We start from the raw sequence: 22,732 nt of genomic DNA, 5'->3' as shown, positions 1-22,732 counted from the left end.
CTATCCTTTCATAGCAAACACCTTTTCTAAGACATCCAAGTTAAAAAAATATATACACTGGAGAAGAATTCAGGTTTCAAGAGAAAGAATTGTGGTCTGTAGCATTGATATATTCACAAAGAAGACTAGAAAAGGCCATTAACAAAGTTTCTTCTAAATTGTTTTTCAGTTTTTGCTTTCTGGGTTTTTTTATGACAGTTTTATAGTTCTTCAAATGCAATTGCAGAAGCATTCTCAGCAAGTTAGTAATTCATATGGAATCCAGTTAAAATTTTAAAATGAGGCAATCTTTTTTTCATAAAGCCAACAAGAGGATCTTCTATAAGGTTGAACAAAGGAATAGTATTTTGCTTATATGTGTGTGTATACATATACATATACAATATTTATATATACATAAATAATGCTAATATATGTATATATTACACATATATTTGTATATGCATAGTATTTATATATGGATATATAACATTTATATGGACATGTTATATATATATATACATATATTACATATATTATATATATATAAAATATGACTTTTGTCCTTTCTTCTCAAAGAAGGTCAAAATTACATCATTATGTTAGAGTCAAGTTAGTGGCTAATCAGATCAATAGGAACTCCCAAGACTCTAACATAAGTCAAGCTGAAATACTGCATATGAACATTTGGGATGATTCCCTACATTTTCATATCTTTCATTTCTTTAGAACTGTTTCAGTTCTGCTTTGTTCATACAGCACATCCCTTCTCTTCTGAGATATGCCATAATGGGCAACCCTGTGCCATTGTCTCCCACGTCGTGCAATCAATTCCAAGTTCTTAAGAGAGACCTTGAAAGTGTCCTTATATCTCTTTTTTCTGACCACCATGTAAGCACTTGCCCTGCATGAGTTCTCTATAAAATAGTATTTTTGGCAAGCATATATTTGTCATTGAAATAATGTAGGCAGTCCAGCAGAGTTGCACTCTCTGTAGTAGAACATATTACAAATAGTATACGTTTATATTGTATACATAGTATATATTTGTACATACATATACATATGTATGTGTGTGTGTCTGTACACACACACACACATATATACATGCATATATGTATATTCCCATCTTTGATGTATACTGGCTTTGAGATCCTGGCCAAGGCACTTTTCCTACCAGTGTTCATTAACTTTTTAAGACTCCAAATTGCAAAGAAGATTTCAACCTGCATTGGTAAAGGGAGTTTCATGATCTGGCGGGGTGAGAGTTGGGGTATTTCCCATGCCACAGAAATCAAAATTCCTTTCCCCATTCCTATCTATATATTACCATAAGGATATATACCATTAATGTTCAAAAGATGTAGACTTTTAGAAATTTTGTATAGAATCTAAAAAATCTATTTGAAGATAAAGCAAAACATCAATTTTTCTAAGCTGCAGCTTTATATTAAGACATGAACCTTCTTCACACTGAAAACTGAAGGAAGAGGAGGAAGTCCTTATTGAGCCAGCTCTTATTGAGCCATCAGTCATTAAGTTCAACATATGTCCTGGACTATTTTTCCTTCCCTTTCTTAGATGAAGTATTACAATGCAAAAACTTCAGGTCCTCATTTCATCTAAACAACTCATATTCAAAGCCCAGTGAAAAAATAAATCTGCCCTCTGAAGAAGTATTTGAGGTTAAACAAAAGTCAATCTAGTTACAGATCTTTCAGATTTAATGAAAAAAATAATGTGCATACACACATCGATGGACTTGTGTTTTGTTTTTCAAGACTTGTGCTTTGTATAAAATGAAGAATGTAATAAAAATTGTTCCATAAATAAAGGGAATTTCAGGACATAGCCCTAAAATTTCCCTAATTAATAGATGTTTACATTGTATTTAGGGTAGTTGTATGGTGAAGTACTTAGAGAGCTAGCCCTGAAGTCACAAAAAGACCTTCCTAAATTCAAATTTGGATGAATAGTCCTGGAAAAGTCATTAACCCTTTTTGTCTCAGTTTCCTTGCTTGTTAAATAAGTTGGAGAAGGAAATGGTAAACCACTCCAGTATCTTTTTCTAGAAAACCCCAAATGGGATCACAAAGATTCAGACATAACTGAAAAATGACTGAACACCACCACATTGTATTTCCTGTGTTGTAATGGTATGGACACTCCTTCCATCCGCAGCAGTTAATTTCCTGAGCTTCTTGTAGTAAAAAAAACCACAACACAACACTTAACCAACCTTGTGATGGTGAGTGTGTTTCATATGTACATTGTTATATGTGTTATTGGTACATAGGTATGAAAGGCACCCTGGTAGAATGGATAGGAAATCTACTACAGAATTAAGAAGGCCTGAGTTCAAGTTTTACCTCAGCTAAGCCCTGGTGTGTCATCCTGGGTAGGTCATTTAATCGCTCAGTGCATCAAGTCACTATCTAAGACCATAAAAGGTTATGGTGCTGATCTGCTTTGGGGAAAAATTTTCATGCCTAGTCTACCAAGTCAATGAAAGCACAAATTTAGAGCAAAAAATAAATAGATGAGTAAAATTAGACACACACATATACATGTGATCTTGACTTGTGCTTTTATTGGTGTTGGGAACATTTGGTGTAGAAACTTCCTTCACCAATGTATATCAGTAACCAATTTGTAACAGAATCTTGCATAGTTTCTCTGGGTACTGAGAGGTCACACAGCCAGTCTGTCAGGTTCAGAGTTCCAAGGCTAGGTGTCTATCCACACTGCTTCTTAGTTAATGATATAGCTTTATACAGTACACTGTGTATTTTACCTTTCCTTGCTTTCTAGTATGAATTCATGTCCTCTGGGTCTTTATTTTTTATATTTATTTGCTGGAGACAAGGATTTGCCTGGTTTTTGCTATCTTAATAAATCATGCTTGTCATTTTTAGAACATTTTGATTTCTTTCACTGGAAAGCTTTTTAATGAAACCTGAGGTAGTATATGGACAAGACAAAATAGAAAATCCAACTTTGGGTGTTGGGGGAGAAGGATAGATGCTGTCTACACAAATGTAGCCAGTCATTATTAAAGCACAATACCCTTTTTTTTTTAATCCCTCGGGCAAGTGAAATGATAACTTGAACCAGAAGTAGCTGAAATCAGGAAACCTGAGAGCAAGAATTCATGAAGTCAAAAAGCTATTGTAAGGCAAGGAAAACTGATGCTCTTGTTTCTTGCCCTCGAATATCAGCATAAATAAATAAATAAATCCATAAATAAACGAGCTTTGGGATGATTAGAAATGAAAGGATTGTGAGTCAGATCCATTATAGTGTGACATGCAGTGAAATGAAAGAGAGGAAAGGAGAAGAAGAGAGAGAGAGAGAGAGAGAGAGAGAGAGAGAGAGAGAGAGAGAGAGAGAGAGAAACACACACAGAGAGAAACACAGAGAGAGAGAGAAACACACAGAGAAAGAGAGAGAGAGAGAGAGAGAGAGAGAGAGAGAGAGAGAGAGAGAGAGAGAAAACGCTTTATCCAGTGTCCAAGCAGTTAGTGTGGCTGCTTCTCTCAATGATCACTTTTCGTGGAGGGAGGGAGGGAGGACGGGGCGGAAGGGGAAAAAGAGTAACATAAAGTGAACATTTGGTTGTGGTTGAGGAGGGGTTTTAAAAAAAAAAAAAAAAACAGAGAAAAAGAAAGCTCATGGAAAAATTGTCTTCTTGTTCCCGATCTGCAAATGCTCCCGACCTATCCTCCAGCATCTAGGCTGACGGATGGATGGGGCTTTTATAAACGTCACTGCAACCAGATCCACGGGCGCAGCTTCTGCTTTACCGCAGAGTGATGCAGTTGTGTATAATTCAGCATGTGGTGCCTGGAAACAGGCTGAGAGGGAAGTAGCTGACCAGAGGATGCATGCGATGTGCAGGAGAGGATCTTCTGAAGCGGAGGGAGAGAGAGAGACCTACGGAACCTGGGAAATTCCGCCAGCTGCAGAGAGGGAGGAGACGTTTCTCAGGGAGGCTTCAAGTTGATACTGTGAGCAGGAGAAGGAAGGAGGTGCTTGGAGCTGGGTCACTCAACCTCCCAGCCTCTTAAAGGAAAGCAGTTTGGACAGGGGGGAGGCTGCATCCTGGGAGAAGCCTAGCTAGCTCGAGTCCTCCCCTCCTCTCTTCTGCCCACCCCCACCCCCTTCCTTGAGAACATTGCTCACTGTGCAGATAGCAGCTACTCTGGGGGCTGTACCTGTCTTAAACGGAGCATGTGGACAGGCAGCAGGCTTTTGGGGCCGTGGCAGCCCAGCAATGCAAACAACAGCAGCTTTTGAGGGGCTGCAGGGAGAAACAGAAACCTAATAAAACTAAGTCCAGGAGCTGAAGGAGGAGCAGAGACCAACCATCGCCTGCTTTTTTAGCCTTTTCTTAGTGTTTTTTTTTTAATGAGGACTACCTGCCAAGGAGGGAAGAAGCAGATCTGCAGAGTCTTCGTTTCCTCTCCTGACCTCTAGTTTACATCACTAACTGGTGACAGTCACATCTCCATACACAGTACCTGCCACTTCAGCTGCTCAGAATCATAGAAGCGTCTTTGTATGCTGCAGACATGGCTAGCCAGCAGGATTCAGGCTTCTTTGAAATCAGTATCAAATATTTACTGAAATCCTGGAGCAATAGTGAGTAGTAGAAAACTGATCTCTTTTTCATACTGTGTAATGTTTGCTCAATAATGTGGGTAACTCAGATAATAAAATCCCGAATTAGGTTTGGATACTGTGATTGCAAACCCCGGAAGTTTTTATTTCTTCTTCTTCTCTCTCTCTCTCTCTCTCTCTCTCTCTCTCTCTCTCTCTCTCTCTCTCTCTCTCTTCTCTCTCTCTCTCTCTCTCTCTCTCTCTCTCTCTCTCTCTCTCTCTCTCCCCCTTCCTCCTTACATCTGTTGTAAAAAAATAAAATCAAGATGTCAGAGATTTAAATAGCTTTCATTAAGTGCAAAGGCTGTAATGGGATTACACTAGATTTTGCTTGATCAAATTTTCAAGTTAGACTTGCTTTCAGACTCCCTGGTACATCCAATATTGAGCATTCCAGGCAGCATTTCCTGCCTTGATGTTTATTTGATTTGTTCAGGCTTTATCTAAATATTTTGTGAAGTGCTGTTTAATCAAAGGGGTGTGGCATGGCTCTGCCAGTACTTTGTAATTATTTTATTATGGCATTATTGTCTAAGAAAAAAGTACTTGACATTCCCAAATCTGAGATTCATCATTTTTAGAATAGAATGCTATTTGTAGATTCATTTTCTCTGTCTTGCCACTCTGTTTGATATTCAGACTTCTGTTTGATACTGAAATGGAAAGGAAGAAATTCTCTTCCCATAGAAAAAAGTAAAAAAAAGAAAAAGAAAGAAAAAACACCCAGGTATTTTCATAGTTTAGATAGGAAGCCTTATAAAAACGTAAACAAGTGAGATTCAAATGCTTCCCCATTTATTACAATATTAGCATACTGTGGATTGTGGGGTTATATTCTGAGCCTATTTAAAGATTTTCAAGAATGTGGTATTTCACAAAAAGAAAATCTTCAAACCTTTGTGATGCCAGAAGATGTAATCAAATCAAAATCAGGACTTCAGGTTATCCATAATGCCATCTATTTTTGTCTGGAGTTTAAAAAGATAGTGTCATCTCTTAGCAGAAGGCTTTGTGCTTGTTTTAGTTAGAAGACCAGCAGAAATTTTAACCTCTTAACAAAACCATGTTTCATAACTAGGCAAGTTTGAGAATAAAACAATGTCTCCTGGAAAATTCTAATATTGGATTATGTATATGCTAATGATCACAAGATCTACAATCAATAAACCCTTGCACAAAATAACCTGTGGCAATGATTAACCCCATGTAAGCAAAACCTGTGGAGAAAATCCTAAGCAAATCACTAAGCAAAAACAAAAGCATTTCTACCTGAATGATAGTCTGGGATATTCAACTCTAAATGATATTCATAGAAACCATTTTTTCCAGGTCATTCTGTACTCCTTGATTCACTAATGGACTTATCTATAGCTGTTTTTCTAGCATGAGGGCAAAAACCATTTGAAAATAATGCTGTTACCCAAACATCATTGATTGATTTATTATCATCATAAACTATTTAACTCAGATTCATCATCAGTTTATATACATTGTTCCTCAAGATGAATCTTGGACTACTTTTTGATTAATTTGAAGGATAAAAATAGGATAAAAATGCTTTATGAAACTGACATAATAATAGATATCAAAAAACTGATTGTTATACTATAAATCATAGTTTTATATCTTATTTTAGCCTTCATTTTAGTACTCTCACAGCAAAAACCAAATTCTACTTTTCTTCCCATATTTTTGTCATCACATCATTATAAGAAAAATGTGACAATACTTAGACCAATGGGATTTGCTTAAAAATTTCTTTCTCCTTTTTCTCCCTCTGCCTCTCCCTTTCCCTTTCCTTCTCCCTCTCTCTCTTCCTCTAACTCTTTTCCTCTCCCTGTTCTTTTCCCTCTCTCTCTCTCTCTTCCTCTCTTTCTCTCTCCCCTTCTCTTTTACTTGATCTGTTTCAGATTCATTGCTTAGTAGATTCTACAAATCACCTCTTTCAATCCCTTAGTCTTGTCCCTTTTCATTCCAGGAAATGTTTTTCAATGATTTATATATTTATCAAAAGCATGGGTTATAACATCTTACTCAAAACGCTGTGCAACATCCCTTCTTCTCTGTTACACAAGAGTAAAATGGACATTTCTCTGATCTTTCTCTGTAAATAGATAGTTTTCTCAGCTCCTGCTTAAAAGAGAAAGAGGAAATAAAGTCTCTACTAAGTCTTTCTTAAGCTTGTTGCAACATTAACCAGCTTACAACCCAGAATGAGCCAACTTACTCAATTTTAAATACTTTTTTCAGTGTCTGGGAGATAAAGGAATTTGTTCAGAAGACATGGTAAAACATACAAGCCCCAGGGCTTGAAACTGCTGTGTTTAACCTGGTTTGGGGGAAGCCTTAGCATATGTAGCTGCCACACTTGCACATGCATGCCTCACATCATATTTTAGGGAAGTTATTGGACTTGCCCACATACCTGAGAGAAAAATCAGCTCCCTAATTACATTATGGTTCCTACCTAGCAGTAGCAATACCTGCAAAAGTGCAATTAAAAATAAATAAACTATATGTTCATAATTAATAGCATTCCAAGAAGGTGGTAGTAGGAAAGTTAATTCCATAAAAGTTTCCAGCTTGAGATTTTGATTAAACTGGCAAAGAATGGAAACAGCATTAGTGTCCAGGTATCTGCACTTGCCTGTTCCTGGGAACAAGTTCTTTAAATTAGGCATTGCCTGCCAAAATGTATTAGTTTTCTATACATAACATTCACTAAGTGACTTTGTCTTCCTCCTAAGAGGAAGTTGCTTGGTTTTGTCTTGAATTTCTTTAGTCAATGTGTGATACCTAGATAAAATGTTCCCAATACAAACAAAATATTACTTCATCATTACATTGTTGTCTTTCTCTTTTTCTCTTTCTTTCTCTATCTGTCTGTCTCTCTCTGTGTGTCTCTGTCTCTCTCTTTCTGCCTTTCTCTGTCTCTCTCCCTATTTTCTTCCCTTCCTCTTTCCCTCCTTCTTTGCCTCCCTCCCTCCTTCCCCCCTCTAACTCTTTGTCCCTGTCTCAGCCTCTTTTTACTCCTCATTGTATATAGAAACACACACATATACACACACATTTCTATATATGTAATATATCACAACTACTAAACTCTTTACCTAGAATGTCTTCTTTCCTCCCATTCTCTTCATCAGGGTTGAACACCTACTATCTTCACTACTTCACATCCCTTTAGCCTGGCCATGAACACTAAATAAAGCAGGAGGCCTTCATGAGAACTAACATAGTGGAAGGTTAGATTAGATTTGAAATCAAATGATCAGTGTTAGAATCCAGCTTTCCTACTTATTTGAGTGACTATAGGTAGCCAGTCACTTCAATTTCTTTTTTTAAAATGAGAGGCTGTACAAGATGATTTCCAAGGTCACTCAGCTCCAAATATGTGATTCAAAGCAGCAGATAATAATTAAAATTCTTCCTGTTTGATCATTTCTCCCACAAATCGACCTGTCTGGTTAAGTTTTTTGGGATTGATCTGGTTAGTTCTAACTCAATTTGGGCTTTAAAATACACTGTAAAAAAATCTACAGGTATATAACTGAGAATTGTATTTATGTCTTCTTGCATTTAGGAATATGTTATTTTATTATATCCTCTATGTTGGTTTATTGGTTACTACCTCTCCCAACTACATTGGAAGTACATTATGGGCTAGTCTTATTTGTTTTTATTTTTGTGTATGTCCATCAATAATTGTTAGTCATTTTAATATATTCTCCTCAATGAATGAATGAAGATGCATTTCAAAAACTCAGCCAACAATGCCATCTTATTCTTTATTTCCTCCCAATACTTCCTTATTCTTATAAAGACTTTTTAGCTAGTATAGTCTCCTCACAATGGGCAAGATCTTCCAACTGAGTAAAGGAATGTTATAGAAGTAAATTAATTAACTCTTTCAGGACTGGAAGGTACCATTAATTAAATTAAATGCTATTTGTGAATTACTTCTTTCTTTCTTTCTTTCTTGTTTCTTTCCATCTTTCTTGCTTTTTTGCTTTCTTTTTCTTTTTTCCTTCTTTCCTGCCTTCCTTCCTTCTGTCCCTCCCTCCCTTCTTCCTTCTGTCCCTCCCTTCCTTTCCTTCCGTCCCTCCCTTCCTTCCTTCCTTCTGTCCCCCCCTCATTTCCTTTCCTTTTCTTCCTTCCTTCCTTCCTTTTTTCCTTCCTTCCTTCCTTCCTTTCTTCTTTCTTTTTCTTTTCTTTTCTTTTTTCTTTTTCTCTGTTTCTTTTTCTGTCTTTCTCTATTTCTTTCTTTAGTCGTCAGTTTTGTGGTATTAAAAAGTTAATGTGCTTTGCAAAGTCCAGTATGCTTCAGGGAGGCTTCTGCCAGTCTGGAGAATCTGACTCAGCACTTCTGAGTTGTGTTATGGAGATGAGTTGTGGTGATAATAGCTCCAACTTTGTTTAACCCAAAAATGGAAAATGGTCTAAACCCAAAAGAAATCATGTTATAGGCAAGTCAGTATTGAAAATGCCATCTCTTAGCAATGGGTCCCAGTGCATTTATTTATTTAGATTATTGATGCTAATGGATACCTAACACGTCATCTCAAGGACACAAGTAAGGAGGAGAAGAAGGGTTTGTGAAAATTTTATAGGATTCTGAAAGTGGCTTTAGATCTAGGATTTATTGAACAGTAGAGGAATACAAGAAACAGGGAAATACAAAGAGCATGGTTCAGTGGGAAGAGCACTAATGATTTGGAACTAGATGTGGGTTTCAATTGTGGCTTTGCCAGAAGGTCATTTAGGTGACCTTGGGCAAATCACTTAAACTCTTTTCAGTTTTCTCATTTGAAACATGTCCATTTTAGCCTCTTAGTCTGTGATCCCAAGTGATTGACCTAAAGCTGAAACTTGATCAGTTATTATAACTGTATTCCCAAGAAGCCTTCACTTTCCATTCTCTTAACCATATGCAACTACCTAGCACTGTCCTTGGCCTTTAGGGACGTATAATTAAGATTCTCTATATGTCCACCCTCAAGTACTTTCAAATGACACAGAGAAACAAGACAGAAAAACCCATAATCAACATAAATAGATGATAATAAAGTGGTTCAGTGACAAAATTTCATTTTGAATATATTGAGTGTGAGATGCCAACAGAATGTTCATGTTGAAATGTGTAGCCATTGGAAATATGTATTTTGAAATATAATGGGTTTATGAATGAAGCTGGTCATATGTATTTTGGCATTTAAGAATATTTTTCTGCTAACATTCACAAATTACAAATAACTACAGAATCAGAGACTTTGTGTGACTCTCTAGGATCTCTTTATATTACTCACCTTGCTTGATGTATTGGCCTTGTTTCCCCTATAAAGAATAATGCCACAGGAATGTATTTCATACTCTGTAAGTGATTCTCCATGTTAATTTATGGGATCCCAGGGCCAGAGGATCAGAACTTGAAAGCACCCTGCAAAATCACTGGAGTGAATCCCATTTGATAGATGCAAAAACTGAGACTCAGAGAGGAGAGGGAAATGATTTTCCCGAGATCATATATAGGTAATAATGAATAAATAATAAAATAGAGCCAGGATTCAAATCCAGAACTTTTAAGTCTATACATTTCCATTATACTCTACTACTTATTTTCATTTTCAAGCCTAAAAGCCTATTATTTCTGGTAATCTTGAAACCAATTTTTAGTGGGGTAGGATAGAAGAAGTGGTTAGTAGCTCACACATTTACCCTTATTTTAAAGTTATATGTGTTCAATACTTTCCTAAATTATTATTGTAGATATGTGCTGTCAGCTAAAATGTCACCTTCTACAGGAAACCTTTCCCAATCCCTCTAAATTCCAAGTTCTTTTCCTCTGTGGGTCACCTTCAATTTGTAATAGCTGTTTGCATCTTGCTTTCCCCAGTTCGATTGTGAGCTTCTTGAGAGCAAGGACTGTCTTTTGTTTTTCTTTGTATCCCCAGCAATTAACACCCTGCCATAGTAAGGGGCATAGTAGGTGTTTAATAAAAAGTTTATTGGCTGACTGACAGGTTAACAGCTAAGTCTTTTGAACTGTGTTGGGTTTTTTTGGAGGGGAGGTTCTGGAAGAAATGCTCTTAATGAAAATGATAAGAAACATATTACAAGGACATCATGCTTCTTATATGTTTCTTTAAGATTCTTAATGTTTTTTTAAGATAGTTTTTGTGGTTCAGACAAGGAAAAATGCGTCAAGAGCTTTCAAATCTACATCTCTTCTATAATGGGGGTGATACTTATCTTGTTGAGTAGAGAAAATTACTTTAATGTGTTCTCTTTCAGTTGAGAAACTGCTGCTAACTCAAAATGACATATAGCAGTAGAGGCTAAAGAGAGCCAGGAATATCACAATCTCACCATAATCCAGAAATCTTACTTTAGCTGATAATTTGTCTGTGTCCTCATGAAATCATTTATTGGGCTGGCAGCTGAGGAGTGATTTAATTTCCCTTCCTTTCCCTCCATGTCTGACTCTGATGCTGCCTGGTGCAGTTATCATCAAATACTGAGAAGGGTAAGAGGAGAAAGGAGAATGGGATCTGGGTAATGGAAATCCTGGTTCATCAGCTCTAGGATATTGTGAGTTTCCTGTATGTGGATGTGGATAGATGTTTCAGGAAGTATAAAATGCAAATGTCAACAGTAAAATCAACAAAAATAAAATCCTCTATATTTGTTTTTATTATAAAGCCTATGTAAACTGTAAAATTTACAGAGTACTCTCAACAATTGTAGGTAATATCATTCAACCAGAGAGCAGTGCTCTCCACCTGTTACAGGCTTAGTAGTACTTAAGAATAAAGGTAGAACAGCTCCTGACCTTAAAGGACTTACATTATAACAGAGAGAACAAATCCACTAACACAGGTAAATATAAAACACATGCCAAAAAGTTAACCTTAGACAGAAAGGAGTCAGTAGCTGGGGAAAGCAGGAAAGACTTCCTGTAGGAGGTAGCAGGGAAGCTGAGGCTTGATGCTAACCAGTTTTGTTATTTTATAGGTGAGGAAGCTGAAGTTCAGAGACTCTCTTTGCCCAAGCTTACATTGACAGTCAGGCAGGACTTGAATCCAAGTTTTTTGACGTCATAATCAGTGCTCTTAACTGCTGAAATATTAGGATTATGTTCTAATGATCTTATTTGTTATTTCTCTCTGCTTAGTTCCCCTAGATAATTAAAATATGCTGGTTGCTGATATATAATTTAAGGAGTTAGAGAAGGATATTTTAATGAAAGACATATTTCTGTATGGAACTTTCAATATTGCTAACAGTTAATGTACCTTTGTATTGTATTTACCTGCTGGATTTCAGTTATAATCAAATAACTATTTTCTCTACTACCCATTTCATTCAATACAAAGTGGCCAAAACAACTTATCCAAAATATACTTCTTCCACATCACATTCCTTTTTAAGAATCTTTATTGGCTCTGTTGCCTCTAGGATAAAATGCGAAATCCATTGATTGACATTTATGTTATTGTTCAATCATTTCAGTCATGTACAACTTTTCATGACCTCATTTGGAATTTTCTTAGCAGAGATCCTGGAGTGGTTTGCCATTTTCTTCTCCAGCTTATTTTACAGATGAGGAAACTGAGGCAACAGGATGAAGTGACTTGCTCAGGTTGACACAGCCAGTCTAAGGCCATATTTGAACTCAGGGAGATGAGTGGATATAAGGTTAGGCCTGGTGTTCTGTGTGCTATAATGCCATTTAGCTGCCCATTTATAACCATTTACAATCCAGTTCCACCTTGTTTTTCCAGACTTCTTTCACACTCTACTTCATGCATTCATCATTCTGGCCAAACTGGCTTACTTACTTTATGTTCCTTCAGATGGCCTGTCCTATACCTCTACATAAATTAATTCACCTTATTGGAATGCACTCCTTCCTCATCTTATTCTCTCACAGTAGAATCCCTAGCTTCCTTCCATGCTCACCTCATAGATCACCTCCTAAAGGAAGCCTTTCCTGATGCTCCTGGGAAGACTTTCTCTTCCTCCTCTTTGCTGACTTGGTAAAAACAGTATAAGAGTCAGTAGGACTAAGGTAGCCATACAGATCTGAATTCAAATTCTGGATTTGAATAAGTCAGTTAACCTCTGTCAGCCTCTGTTTCCTCATTTGTAAAGTGGAGATGTTAATGGTACCTCTCTCACAGGGTTGGTTACTAAATATATAAAGTACTTTTTAAATCTTAAAGTTCTCTTTTACCCATATACAGATGCTGCTTATATCATTCCTCACCCCATACTTCCCTGATACAGTATAAATTCTTTGAAGATAAAGGCTTTTTATTTCACATTTTCTTTGTAAAAGTACTGTTTCATAGCAGGTGATGAATATATTTTTAATATTTTCTTCATTCCTTATACTGTTTATTTTAGAATTTTCTAAATCTTGCCCATGCTTTTCCCTTTTCCCACTCTAATCCCAAATCCTTTATACCTTCCCTACACCTTCTCCCATAATGCCTTCTGGGCATAAGCCACAATTTGTATATCAGGCTAATGCAGCAAGTCTCTTCTTCTCAGCTAGTTCCTGAGTACATGAACGGCATTTGCACTGATTGTACACATTTATCCTTTGAACTATATTTACTGAGTAAAAGTGTCATATAAGAGAAGTCTTATCTATAGGAAGAAAGGAAGGAAGACTCATGAAAGATTAGAATTTTAAGCCTGAGAAAATATTAGGGTATTCTCTCTACTCAAGAAGTCTACATTGACTTCTTAAGTAAATTTTCCTAGAAATCAAATAGTTTAGCTTTTTCACTTTCCTCAGAATTTTACAGTTGGAAGGGACTTCAAAGGTCATTTAGAATCAGAATGCCCCATCCAGCACATCTAACAACTGGTCACCCAGACCTTACTGGAAGATCTCTAGGGAAAAGGGACCCTTATAAGGCACCTGCAGTGAGCTCAATAGGTGGGATTATGGATAGAGTCCTGGCCTTGGAAGTGACTCTTATTGTGTAATCCTAGTCACTTCACCTTGGTTATATTAACTATAAAATAGGGATAATAATATCACCTACTTCCAAAAAGATTGTAAGATAGCATGCTTATTTCATTCCTCATTTTTCATTCTACTTTTGAATGGTTCTCATTTTTAGGAAGTTTTCTTTGTATCAAACTTCACTTTACCTCTATGCAATTTTGAACTTTTTATTCCCTGTTTTACCCTACAAATTTAAGAATTTAAAAAGAAAGAAACATCTAATACTTCTTCATTTTAAGTCTTCAGTGACCAAAAGAAACTTATCCTGTCTCAAACAACTGAATCCCTTGGTGACTCTGGAGAGGAAATACATTTATATAAATATCATATAATTCTGTATTTCCACTTGTTAGGTTCAGTGATACTATCTCTCATATTGACATATGTATATACATCCTTTCTCATTTTCAAAGAGCATGTAAGCAGATAACTGTTAGTCACCAAGAAGTCCAGTTGCTAAGCAATAAGTTTATTCTCTGCCAAGGTATCAGACTCTCTGATGAGCCTGATCCAGTTTAGTCATTTGCTGAGTAGGAAAGCAGGAAGTAGAAACTTAAGCCAAGTCAATATCATTTCAAGTTGGTATTTAAGGCATTTTAAATCATTTTTATAGAAGCTATTCAAGGCTCTTATTACACCAATTTAATACCAGAGTCTTGTTGTTTCTGTTGTTGTTGTTCAGTAGTTTCAGTTATGACCAATCCTTTTTTTTTTTTTTTTTTTTTTTTTTTTTGGTTAAGCAATTGAGCTTAAGTGATTTGCTCAGTTTCACATAGCTAGTAAAGTGAATTTAGATTCTCCTAACTTGAGGACTGGTGCTCTGTCTACTGTGTCATCTAGCTGCCACCTGACCAACTCTTCATTATCCCACTTTGAATTTTCTTGGCAGAAATACTGGAGCAGTTTGCCATTTCTTTCTCCATCTCATTTTATGAATAAGGAAATTAAGGCAAATAAAATCATAAGACTAGTAAGTGTCTGAGGTCACTTTCTAACTTGGGTCTTCCTGAGTTCCTGATTTGAGAACCAGTGTTCTGTCTACTGAATCCATCACCTTATTGTCTCTACTCTTCACTGTTGCTAACCAATGCAAAGTAGTAAAAAAAAAAAAAAAAAAAAAAGGAAATCACCTTTGAAATTTCCAGTTTCTAAGTTAATGTCACACATATGATTTCCATATTACAATTAAGTTTCCATTAAGAAAACTCTGGAAGCTTAAAAAACAGATTTTTTTTAAGACAACCCTTAGTAAATAAATATATGCTTTGGCAGCTTAAATGAAGTTAAAGCATTACATTAACTAGGACAATGCTCTTGTAAAATTCCATTTGTAGTCTTGCATTTATTCAGAAGAGTCATCAAATCAATAAAATGTCTTAGCACAGAAAAAGCAAATCAATACTTGAGAAGAGAATGGATCTGGATTTTCTTTCTTATGCTTTCATTGGTGGTGGTAGTGGGTTGTGATTTTTTTTTTCACAGACTAATTCACTTTGACTTACTATGTAAAACAGACATACTTCATATATACTTTCTTATTATTAATTTGAAAAGTACTTTAAAACCTTATATAAAAAATGATGTTACTAGAAACACACTTTAATATTTTAATGATACCTCTCCAACAGCATCATATTTATATTTAATGTGAATGTCAAATGTTCATAAATAAAGCTTATCTGATATGGACAAAAATACCAACTTTTAAAATTCAGAATGTTAACATTTTTTGTTTTTCCAATGAAGAAAAACTTTTATAATTAAAGACTTTATCGGATTCTTTGTATTGTTAATTTTACAGTTAAGTCATTATGATGTTTAACCCCTTGAAACTTCAGTAGAAAATAATAACTGAAATCTGAACAAGGTACCTGATGAAACCTAAATCTTCTGGATATGGGGATTCTTTAGATTAGACCATTTTGCATGGTTACAGTTATATATTATATAAATAATCTAGTTATTTGGTTTTTATTTTTAAGAAAAGCAAGGCTTTTTCTACTGGCACAGCTTTATTTGGAAACACCATGGCATGGAAACAAGAAGACTTTCCTTAATTTTTTTACATATAACATGCCTCAGTTAACAAGTCAGGGACAGCTTGAGGAAATAGGTCATAGAGAGAAATATAAAATTCTGAGAAAAATCTTCCTGAAACATTTAGTTACTCCTTTCATCATAAACAACAGATAACCAAGGTTGGTGACACCAAAGCTGGAGTCAGAAAGACCTGAATTCAAATTTAACCTCAGACACGTAGTAGTCTTAGTGTGACTCTGGGGAAGTCACTTTATTCTGTTTGACTCAGTTTCCTCATCTATAAAATGAGAGGAAAATGGAAAAACATTCCAGTATCTTTGCCCAATAAACCCCCCAAAAAATAGGGTCACGAAGTTGGAAACTACTAAAATGGCAACACCAAAACTTACATAGTGTTGTAAGTTTTGCAAAATGGTTTACAAATCTTATCCCACTTGATCCTCACAATAATCTTTGATGAAGAAACTGAGAAAGACATAAGTTAAGTGAATTGCTCAGCTTCTCACTGTAAATGCCTGAAGCTGAATTTGAACTTCAATCTTTCTAACTTTCTGTGTTGTTGTCCAGCACCCTAATTCACCTATTCACCTAAAATGGCCACTGCGATATTAGTTTTGTAACATGATCAAAGAAGACATTAATAAAGCTTATTTTAAAAATGTTTGTTCCTAAAAAGTAGAAATCACTGTCTGTGAAGTTTTCTTCCTCATCAGGAGCTACTGCAGTGCCATGTATGGATTAGATGGCAGAATTTAGGCTATATATATATATAATATATATATATATATATATATATATATATATATATATATATATATATTTACAGTTGTCTCTACATAAGACTATTTTAATAAAGCTTAGGAGACACTAAGTTGAATCTGATGGGCTTTGAAGCTAATGAAAATATATCAGCATGTATTGTACAGGCCACTATTGCAGAAATAGAGTAAGTCAAAAGCAGTTCTTATAGTAGATGAAGGAAAAATTTCTGGATCTGTTCCTCCTGGCATTTCAAACAAATAAACATTTCTTAATGCTGCCTTCTCACATGCTCACCTACATCTGAATCAGTTTCTTTTTTATTTGTTTTAGGTTTTTTTCCCCCCTAAATTGAAAGGGTTTCCAATTTCTAGTCTCAAACTTTTGTTTCTTTAAATATAATAATATTCAAATACTTGACTATTATACCAATTAGCTCCATTTCCTCAAGAAGAAATCATGTTGATCTTATATATCTTATATGTATCATCATTTAAATAAGTTAAAAGGATTTTATCCATTATTCTTAGTTTCAGAAGGAATAAATATTATATTATTTTGTTCAACTAAAAAAATGCATTTCAATAAAGCAAACATTCTTTTCATTCTCTTCCAACTGCGAGCAGAGTTTAATGTGAAAAAATATTGAATGTCTCCAGTTTTTAGACTGACTTTCTCTCCTCATGACCTTTTTTATGCAATAATACTTCCTTGAATATACTGATTTTTTTTAGTTGAAATAAATTACTATGGCATGATTTTCCTTGAAAGCTGTCCAAGTGCCATGGATGAAATTCTCCTATCACATTTAAAATATGATACCACAAAATATATTAAACATAAAAAAGTTTTCTTAAATTTATAAGTTTTCTTAAATACTTATTGAATGCCAAACATTTTTCTAAGTACTTGAAAAGAATCCTATTTCATGTTAAATATCAATAGTTGACCCATATTTATTGAACAAATATTTATTGACAATGTACTATGTACAAGGTATTGTAGTAGGCACTGTAGGAAGACGTGGGTTCCAATCTCACAAAGCTTACAATTTAATCAAAGGGAGTGAAGATATATGCCATATAACTATAATCCAAGGTAGTTAGGTGACAGCACCATTGAATTGCACCTTGCTTAAACTTTATCTGCAATATTGTTTTCAGTTCTACAATCTTCATTTTAGGAGGTACATTTAAAAGTGTGAATATGCCCAGGTTAGTAAGTGGACTTAAACGCATGTTATCTATGGTATACTAAAAAGAACTGGGGAGTTTTGTCTTGTAAGAGATTTAGGGATGACATGTTTTTTGTTTCAACAGAAGCAAAATGATGCAATGGAAAAAATTCTGAATTAAGAGACAGAGAATCCACATCCCAGTTCCACTTCTGCCATATTATCTCAGTGATCTTAGACAAATAATTTAATCTCTCTAGGCTTCAGTTTTCTTATTGGTGAAATGATAAACTAGCTTCTTTCTAGCTCTAAATAAATGAATCTATGATCCTTCAAAACAATTGAAGAGTTATCATGTAGAAGAGAAAAAGAGTTTATTTTGCTTAGCTGCAGAGGGTAAAATTAGGGCAATTCAATGGAAGTTGAAGCAGATTTTAACTCAGCATCAAGAAATCAGAAAATTTTAGGAAATCAAGAAATCTGGAAATTTTCCTAAATCAGGAAATCAGGAAAATCTGTCTAAAAATGAAATGATATGCTTCAGTACAGTGAGTTGACTTCACTGGAGGTCTGCTTATTGCATATGTTATAAAAGGGAATTCATGCTTTAGATACATTAGTTCAAGCTGAACCTATAAGGTTCTCATTCTTTTGTAATTCCTATGTTTTGTGATTTTAGAAAAGAAAAATCTTAGAGATACCCATAAAGAATAATAAAAGATAATTCAATAATCCTTTAGCTAAGTTTTCACTTATATTTTATGTATATTAGTAATAAGATCAAGCTATTAATTTCCAAGGTTTCCCACTGTCAATTAATTATATCCATCTTTCATTCCTGTAAAAAAGTCTGTAGTGACTTAGCAAAATGGAATATATTTGGAAAAAGAAGATAGGAAAATAATATATCCTAAACTCTGAAATAACACAATTTGAAATATTCATTATTCCTATTTATTAAGTGATCATACAGCATAGATATATAGCTAACTGGGGAACACAAATTACTCTCATGTATATTATTGAATATTAAAGTTTTACCATATTGCTTCCCCCCAATTACATCATTAAATAATCTATTCATTTCCTCAAGAAAATTTTACTTAAAAAATAAATGAAAAATCCAGTCTCAAAAATTAGAAATCTAACCTATAATTTGTAGAACCTTTACCTTAACATACTGCCAGTCAAAGATTCATAAAAATTTTCCTAAAAGTCCTATATGTGGAAGATAACTGAATATGAAACACTTAAGCATGTACATTCAAAAGTTACTAAATAAAACAATTGTAAATAAGTCTTGTTTGAATGAAGGGAGTGTTGTGGCTCATTTTCAAAAATATGGTGATCTTTTTTTTAATAACCAGAAATAAAATCTTCGTTAACTATGTAGCACTAACCTTCTTTAAAAAGGTACACAGAATTCCTGTGGATATTTATTGAACATTTTATTCATGAAACGTAATCAGAATGTGTTTTTACTATAGTCAGTTTTTAAAAACAGAACGCAATAGGGAATAATGAGTAATTTGTGAAGAAAAAGATCAAAATTTTATGCTATGAGGTAAATTTTACATTTTTCTCTGTGGAACATCCTTTCCAGGATCATTCCCCCAATTCTCATTGGCCCTATCACATTGGGTCCCAGGAAGGAAAGTGATTACTACTTTCAGGATTCTAGAAGTAATCCTTGGGCTAGATATTCTGCAGATGCTAGAGCTCAAAAAGCATCCATTGGTGTATTTGCCCTTAACAACTAGCAAGTTGACTAAATAGCTTTGTAGAAAAGGTATTTATACGGTAGTTACAAAGCATGTCTATGGGGGAAAAAGTGGACACAACTTTACAATACTCTGGTCATAAGGTACATCTATAAGAAACATCTGTGGCCAAGGTAATTCATCATTGATACTGTGGGGCTTCAACTGGTGGACAAGTTGTTCTCCCTTATAGAACATGACATCTCAGCTGGGTCTTAGACTGGGTCTTGGGCTGTGACGCTGGATTCCTTTTATTTGATTCATCCATGCAAGTCATTTGGCTGCTGGGATGCTATCAAGCTGGGCTAAAAAGTTCCATTAGTCACTGAATGGTGGCTTCCCAGGCTTAACTGCAGAACTTTTTTACAAGATTCAGTATCTCTTCTGTCCAAGTCCATCCAATGAACACTCTGGATAGGTTCAATGAGCTTCTATATTCTTCCTTTAGCTACAGACTTAGCTGAGCATTGTTGTTTTCTTTAGCTGGAGTGTTACAATGTATTTGTCAGCTAGGATGCTCCTATGCTCTTTTAGCATGGGCAATGATTCTTAGTCTTCTTGAGTTTTATCACCTCCTGGTAAGAAATGAGAATGTTTTAACCTCTTTTGTACAGTAATTCTTTCCATTCATGTGAGAAATGATTCTCTCAATAAAAGACTTTATGGTGATCAGTTATACTTTATTTATAGGAATAATATTCCTATATATTAGTAATTTATCCAAATGAGTGATTGGGGAGAAAATTATTGAAACAATATGTGCCCTGGAGCAAGCCTAGTGCAATAAGTTTTTTAAGCCTCAGAATCTTTCTGAAGTATAGAAAACTTTCAGTCTTTCTCTTTGAGGTCTGTTAGATTTCCAGTTTTATAGAAGGCTAAAGGTGACACAAGGCAGGTGGATGGTACAGTAGGTAGAGTGCTGGTCCTGGAATCAGGAAGACTCATATTCTTGATTTAAAATTTGATTTCAGATCTTTTCTAGTTGAGTGACCCTGGGCAAGTCACTTAACCCTGTTTGCCTCAATTTCTCATCTGTAAAATGAGCTGGAGGAAGAAATCGCAAAGTATTATTGTATCTTTGCCAAAAAAAAAAAAAATCCCAAATGGGATCATGAAGATTTGGACATGACTAATCAACAAACCCAGCAACAAAAACAAAGGGATACATCACCAACAATCACAATCTTATTTATTAGATTATTTTATTCAGTTTGCAAACTTGTAGCTGGAGAAAGACATGAAAAGTTAGAAATTCATTCATCCATTTATTTAATAAACATTCAACACCTACATTGTGCCTTTCATTGTATTTGCCATTGAAAATAAATAAAACTGAAACAGTTCTTATCTGCTAGGACAAGTTGAATGAGGAAAGAATTTCATTTCTTAAGTAATGAAAAAGTTTCAAGATATGTTTGAAATGTGTAAGATTTGGATTATCAAGGGTAAAGGAGCAGCTAATTGGAGTTCATTCATAATGACTTTTAGTATCTGAAAAGTTGCTATATAGAGAATAATGACTTCCATGTCCAGCAAAGAAGAATTTAGTCTAGAACAAGGATAAATTTCCTGACATGAATGGTTGTAAAACATCTCAGTCCTTTCCCAAGGAGGTCATAGAATATTCTTTTCTGAAGATTAATTGCCAAAAGTCTTTTGTGTCCAGAATGGTGGAGAGCTCCTTCAAGGTCATGAGTGTTCAAGGAGTGGTTATAAAGTAACAGGATTCATTTTGGTATGTGCTTTCTACAATTAGTATCATTCTTTTATAATTGAACCTCAGAACTTTGAATTAATGCGATAGGTACTCTCTGTAAAAAAAAAAAAAATAGAGTATAGAGATCTTATATTCTTTTGGCTAAAAAAGGTAATCATCGAAGAGGTCATCTTTACCAAGAATATCAGCAGTATTGTAGCAGATTTGACAATACTGTATTTGTCTTCAAATTTTAAAAGTGACTTTTAAAATCATTTAATTTTTTATTTATTTAAATAGTAAATATGTTTTAAATATATATAAATATTAAATATAAATTTAAAAAATCATTCCTTCTTTTCTCAACATCACCTCAGTATAAAATAGAGAAAAGAGTTTAAAAAATTATTTTTCTGTGCTTTCTTTTTATTCTTCTCCACAAACTCTTTTGAGTTGCCATTTTTCTATTAGCAGTCTTTTGCTAATGACTAAGACTTAGAGATAATCTTGCTGAAAAGTAATGATAAATGAATGTACTCCATTCTTCAGTGTTCTCTTGGAAATGGTTTTTTGAAGGTACAGGACATGTTTTAGAATATCTTGCTTCCCAAGTAATTATGTCTGAAGCCTCATTTGGCATTTGGTTGCATAATACCTTCCAAATTAATAGAAAGTATTTTTTCTCAATAGTAATAAACAGAATATTGGGGGAAGAATATTAAAATATTACTGGGTTAATTGAATAAATAGAAATACTTTTTCTTCTTAACCTTTTATTTTAAATTCATAATTATTTATTAATTTGTGATCTTCATGCACTTTCTAAACGTACTTTTGGCAAGCATTTTATCCTTTCATATTTTGAAGTAAATGATTAGTTTAAGTAATAGTGTTTAATCTAGATGTCAATGAATGTAGAAAAAATTTCACATCCAATGAATCTGAAGTAATAGGAACTGTCATGATAATATAAATGACTGGAGCAAGAGAGAATTGGGTTGGGTTTTGTTGTTGTTGTTAATGCAAATACAACTCTACTCACAATTCCATGTTTTTGTATATATTTTTAATTTATTTATCTTTGTATTTTTTATACATATTTATTTCCTTCCAGGGGAATATTGGAACCACTAACAAAAGTCCAATCACTTTTGAGGTCAGGGATTGTTTTCTATTTTGTGTTTCTCCCTATGTAGCCTATTTCCAGACACATAGCAGATCTTTTAATAATGTTTGTTAAATGACTAAATGAACCACAGGACATTGTGTTCTTCCTGTCAGAGGAGCTACTAAAGACAATATCAAGGAGGTACCAATGTATGAATAACATGGGGCAAAGTAAAATAATTAAATAGAATGACATATAAAAGAAATGTTATAAATTTTTATATCCTTAAAAAGCTTTTAGTTTTTAAATTTAGCTGAAATTATTTTTATGATTTGGTATTGCGATCACCAGATTTTGATGCATATTCTTTATGTCTTCATGAAACCACACTTTTATTGCATCAAATCAATCAGTAAATATTTATTGAGAAGCTACTATGTTTCAATGACTGTGCTAAGCAATATGGATACTAAGAATAGCAAAAGATAGTCCTGGTCTTACAACAAATATGTATGTATATTATATATATATGTTATTT

General features: G+C 34.4%; 1 protein-coding gene across 7 annotated transcripts in view; it reads left to right on the top strand.

The window, feature by feature from the left end:
• Positions 1-22,732, top strand: part of FRY (FRY microtubule binding protein) — a 514,411-nt gene that overhangs the window by 216,703 nt on the left and 274,976 nt on the right. For 2 of the 7 annotated variants that reach the window (XM_051986494.1, XM_051986493.1), the window contains exon 1: positions 3,480-4,620. The exons of the other annotated variants lie outside the window; for them this stretch is intronic. In XM_051986494.1, the coding sequence (XP_051842454.1) occupies positions 4,551-4,620 (70 nt within the window). In that variant the 5' untranslated portion in view covers positions 3,480-4,550. Of the gene's footprint in view, positions 1-3,479; positions 4,621-22,732 lie in introns of those variants that run through there. 7 annotated transcript variants of the gene reach the window in all.

This window comes from Antechinus flavipes, chromosome 3, assembly GCF_016432865.1.
Source record: "Antechinus flavipes isolate AdamAnt ecotype Samford, QLD, Australia chromosome 3, AdamAnt_v2, whole genome shotgun sequence".
NCBI classification, from domain to species: Eukaryota; Metazoa; Chordata; class Mammalia; order Dasyuromorphia; family Dasyuridae; genus Antechinus; species Antechinus flavipes.
Note: the sequence above shows the minus strand (reverse complement) of the source record. Positions and strands in the feature narration are given on the sequence as shown.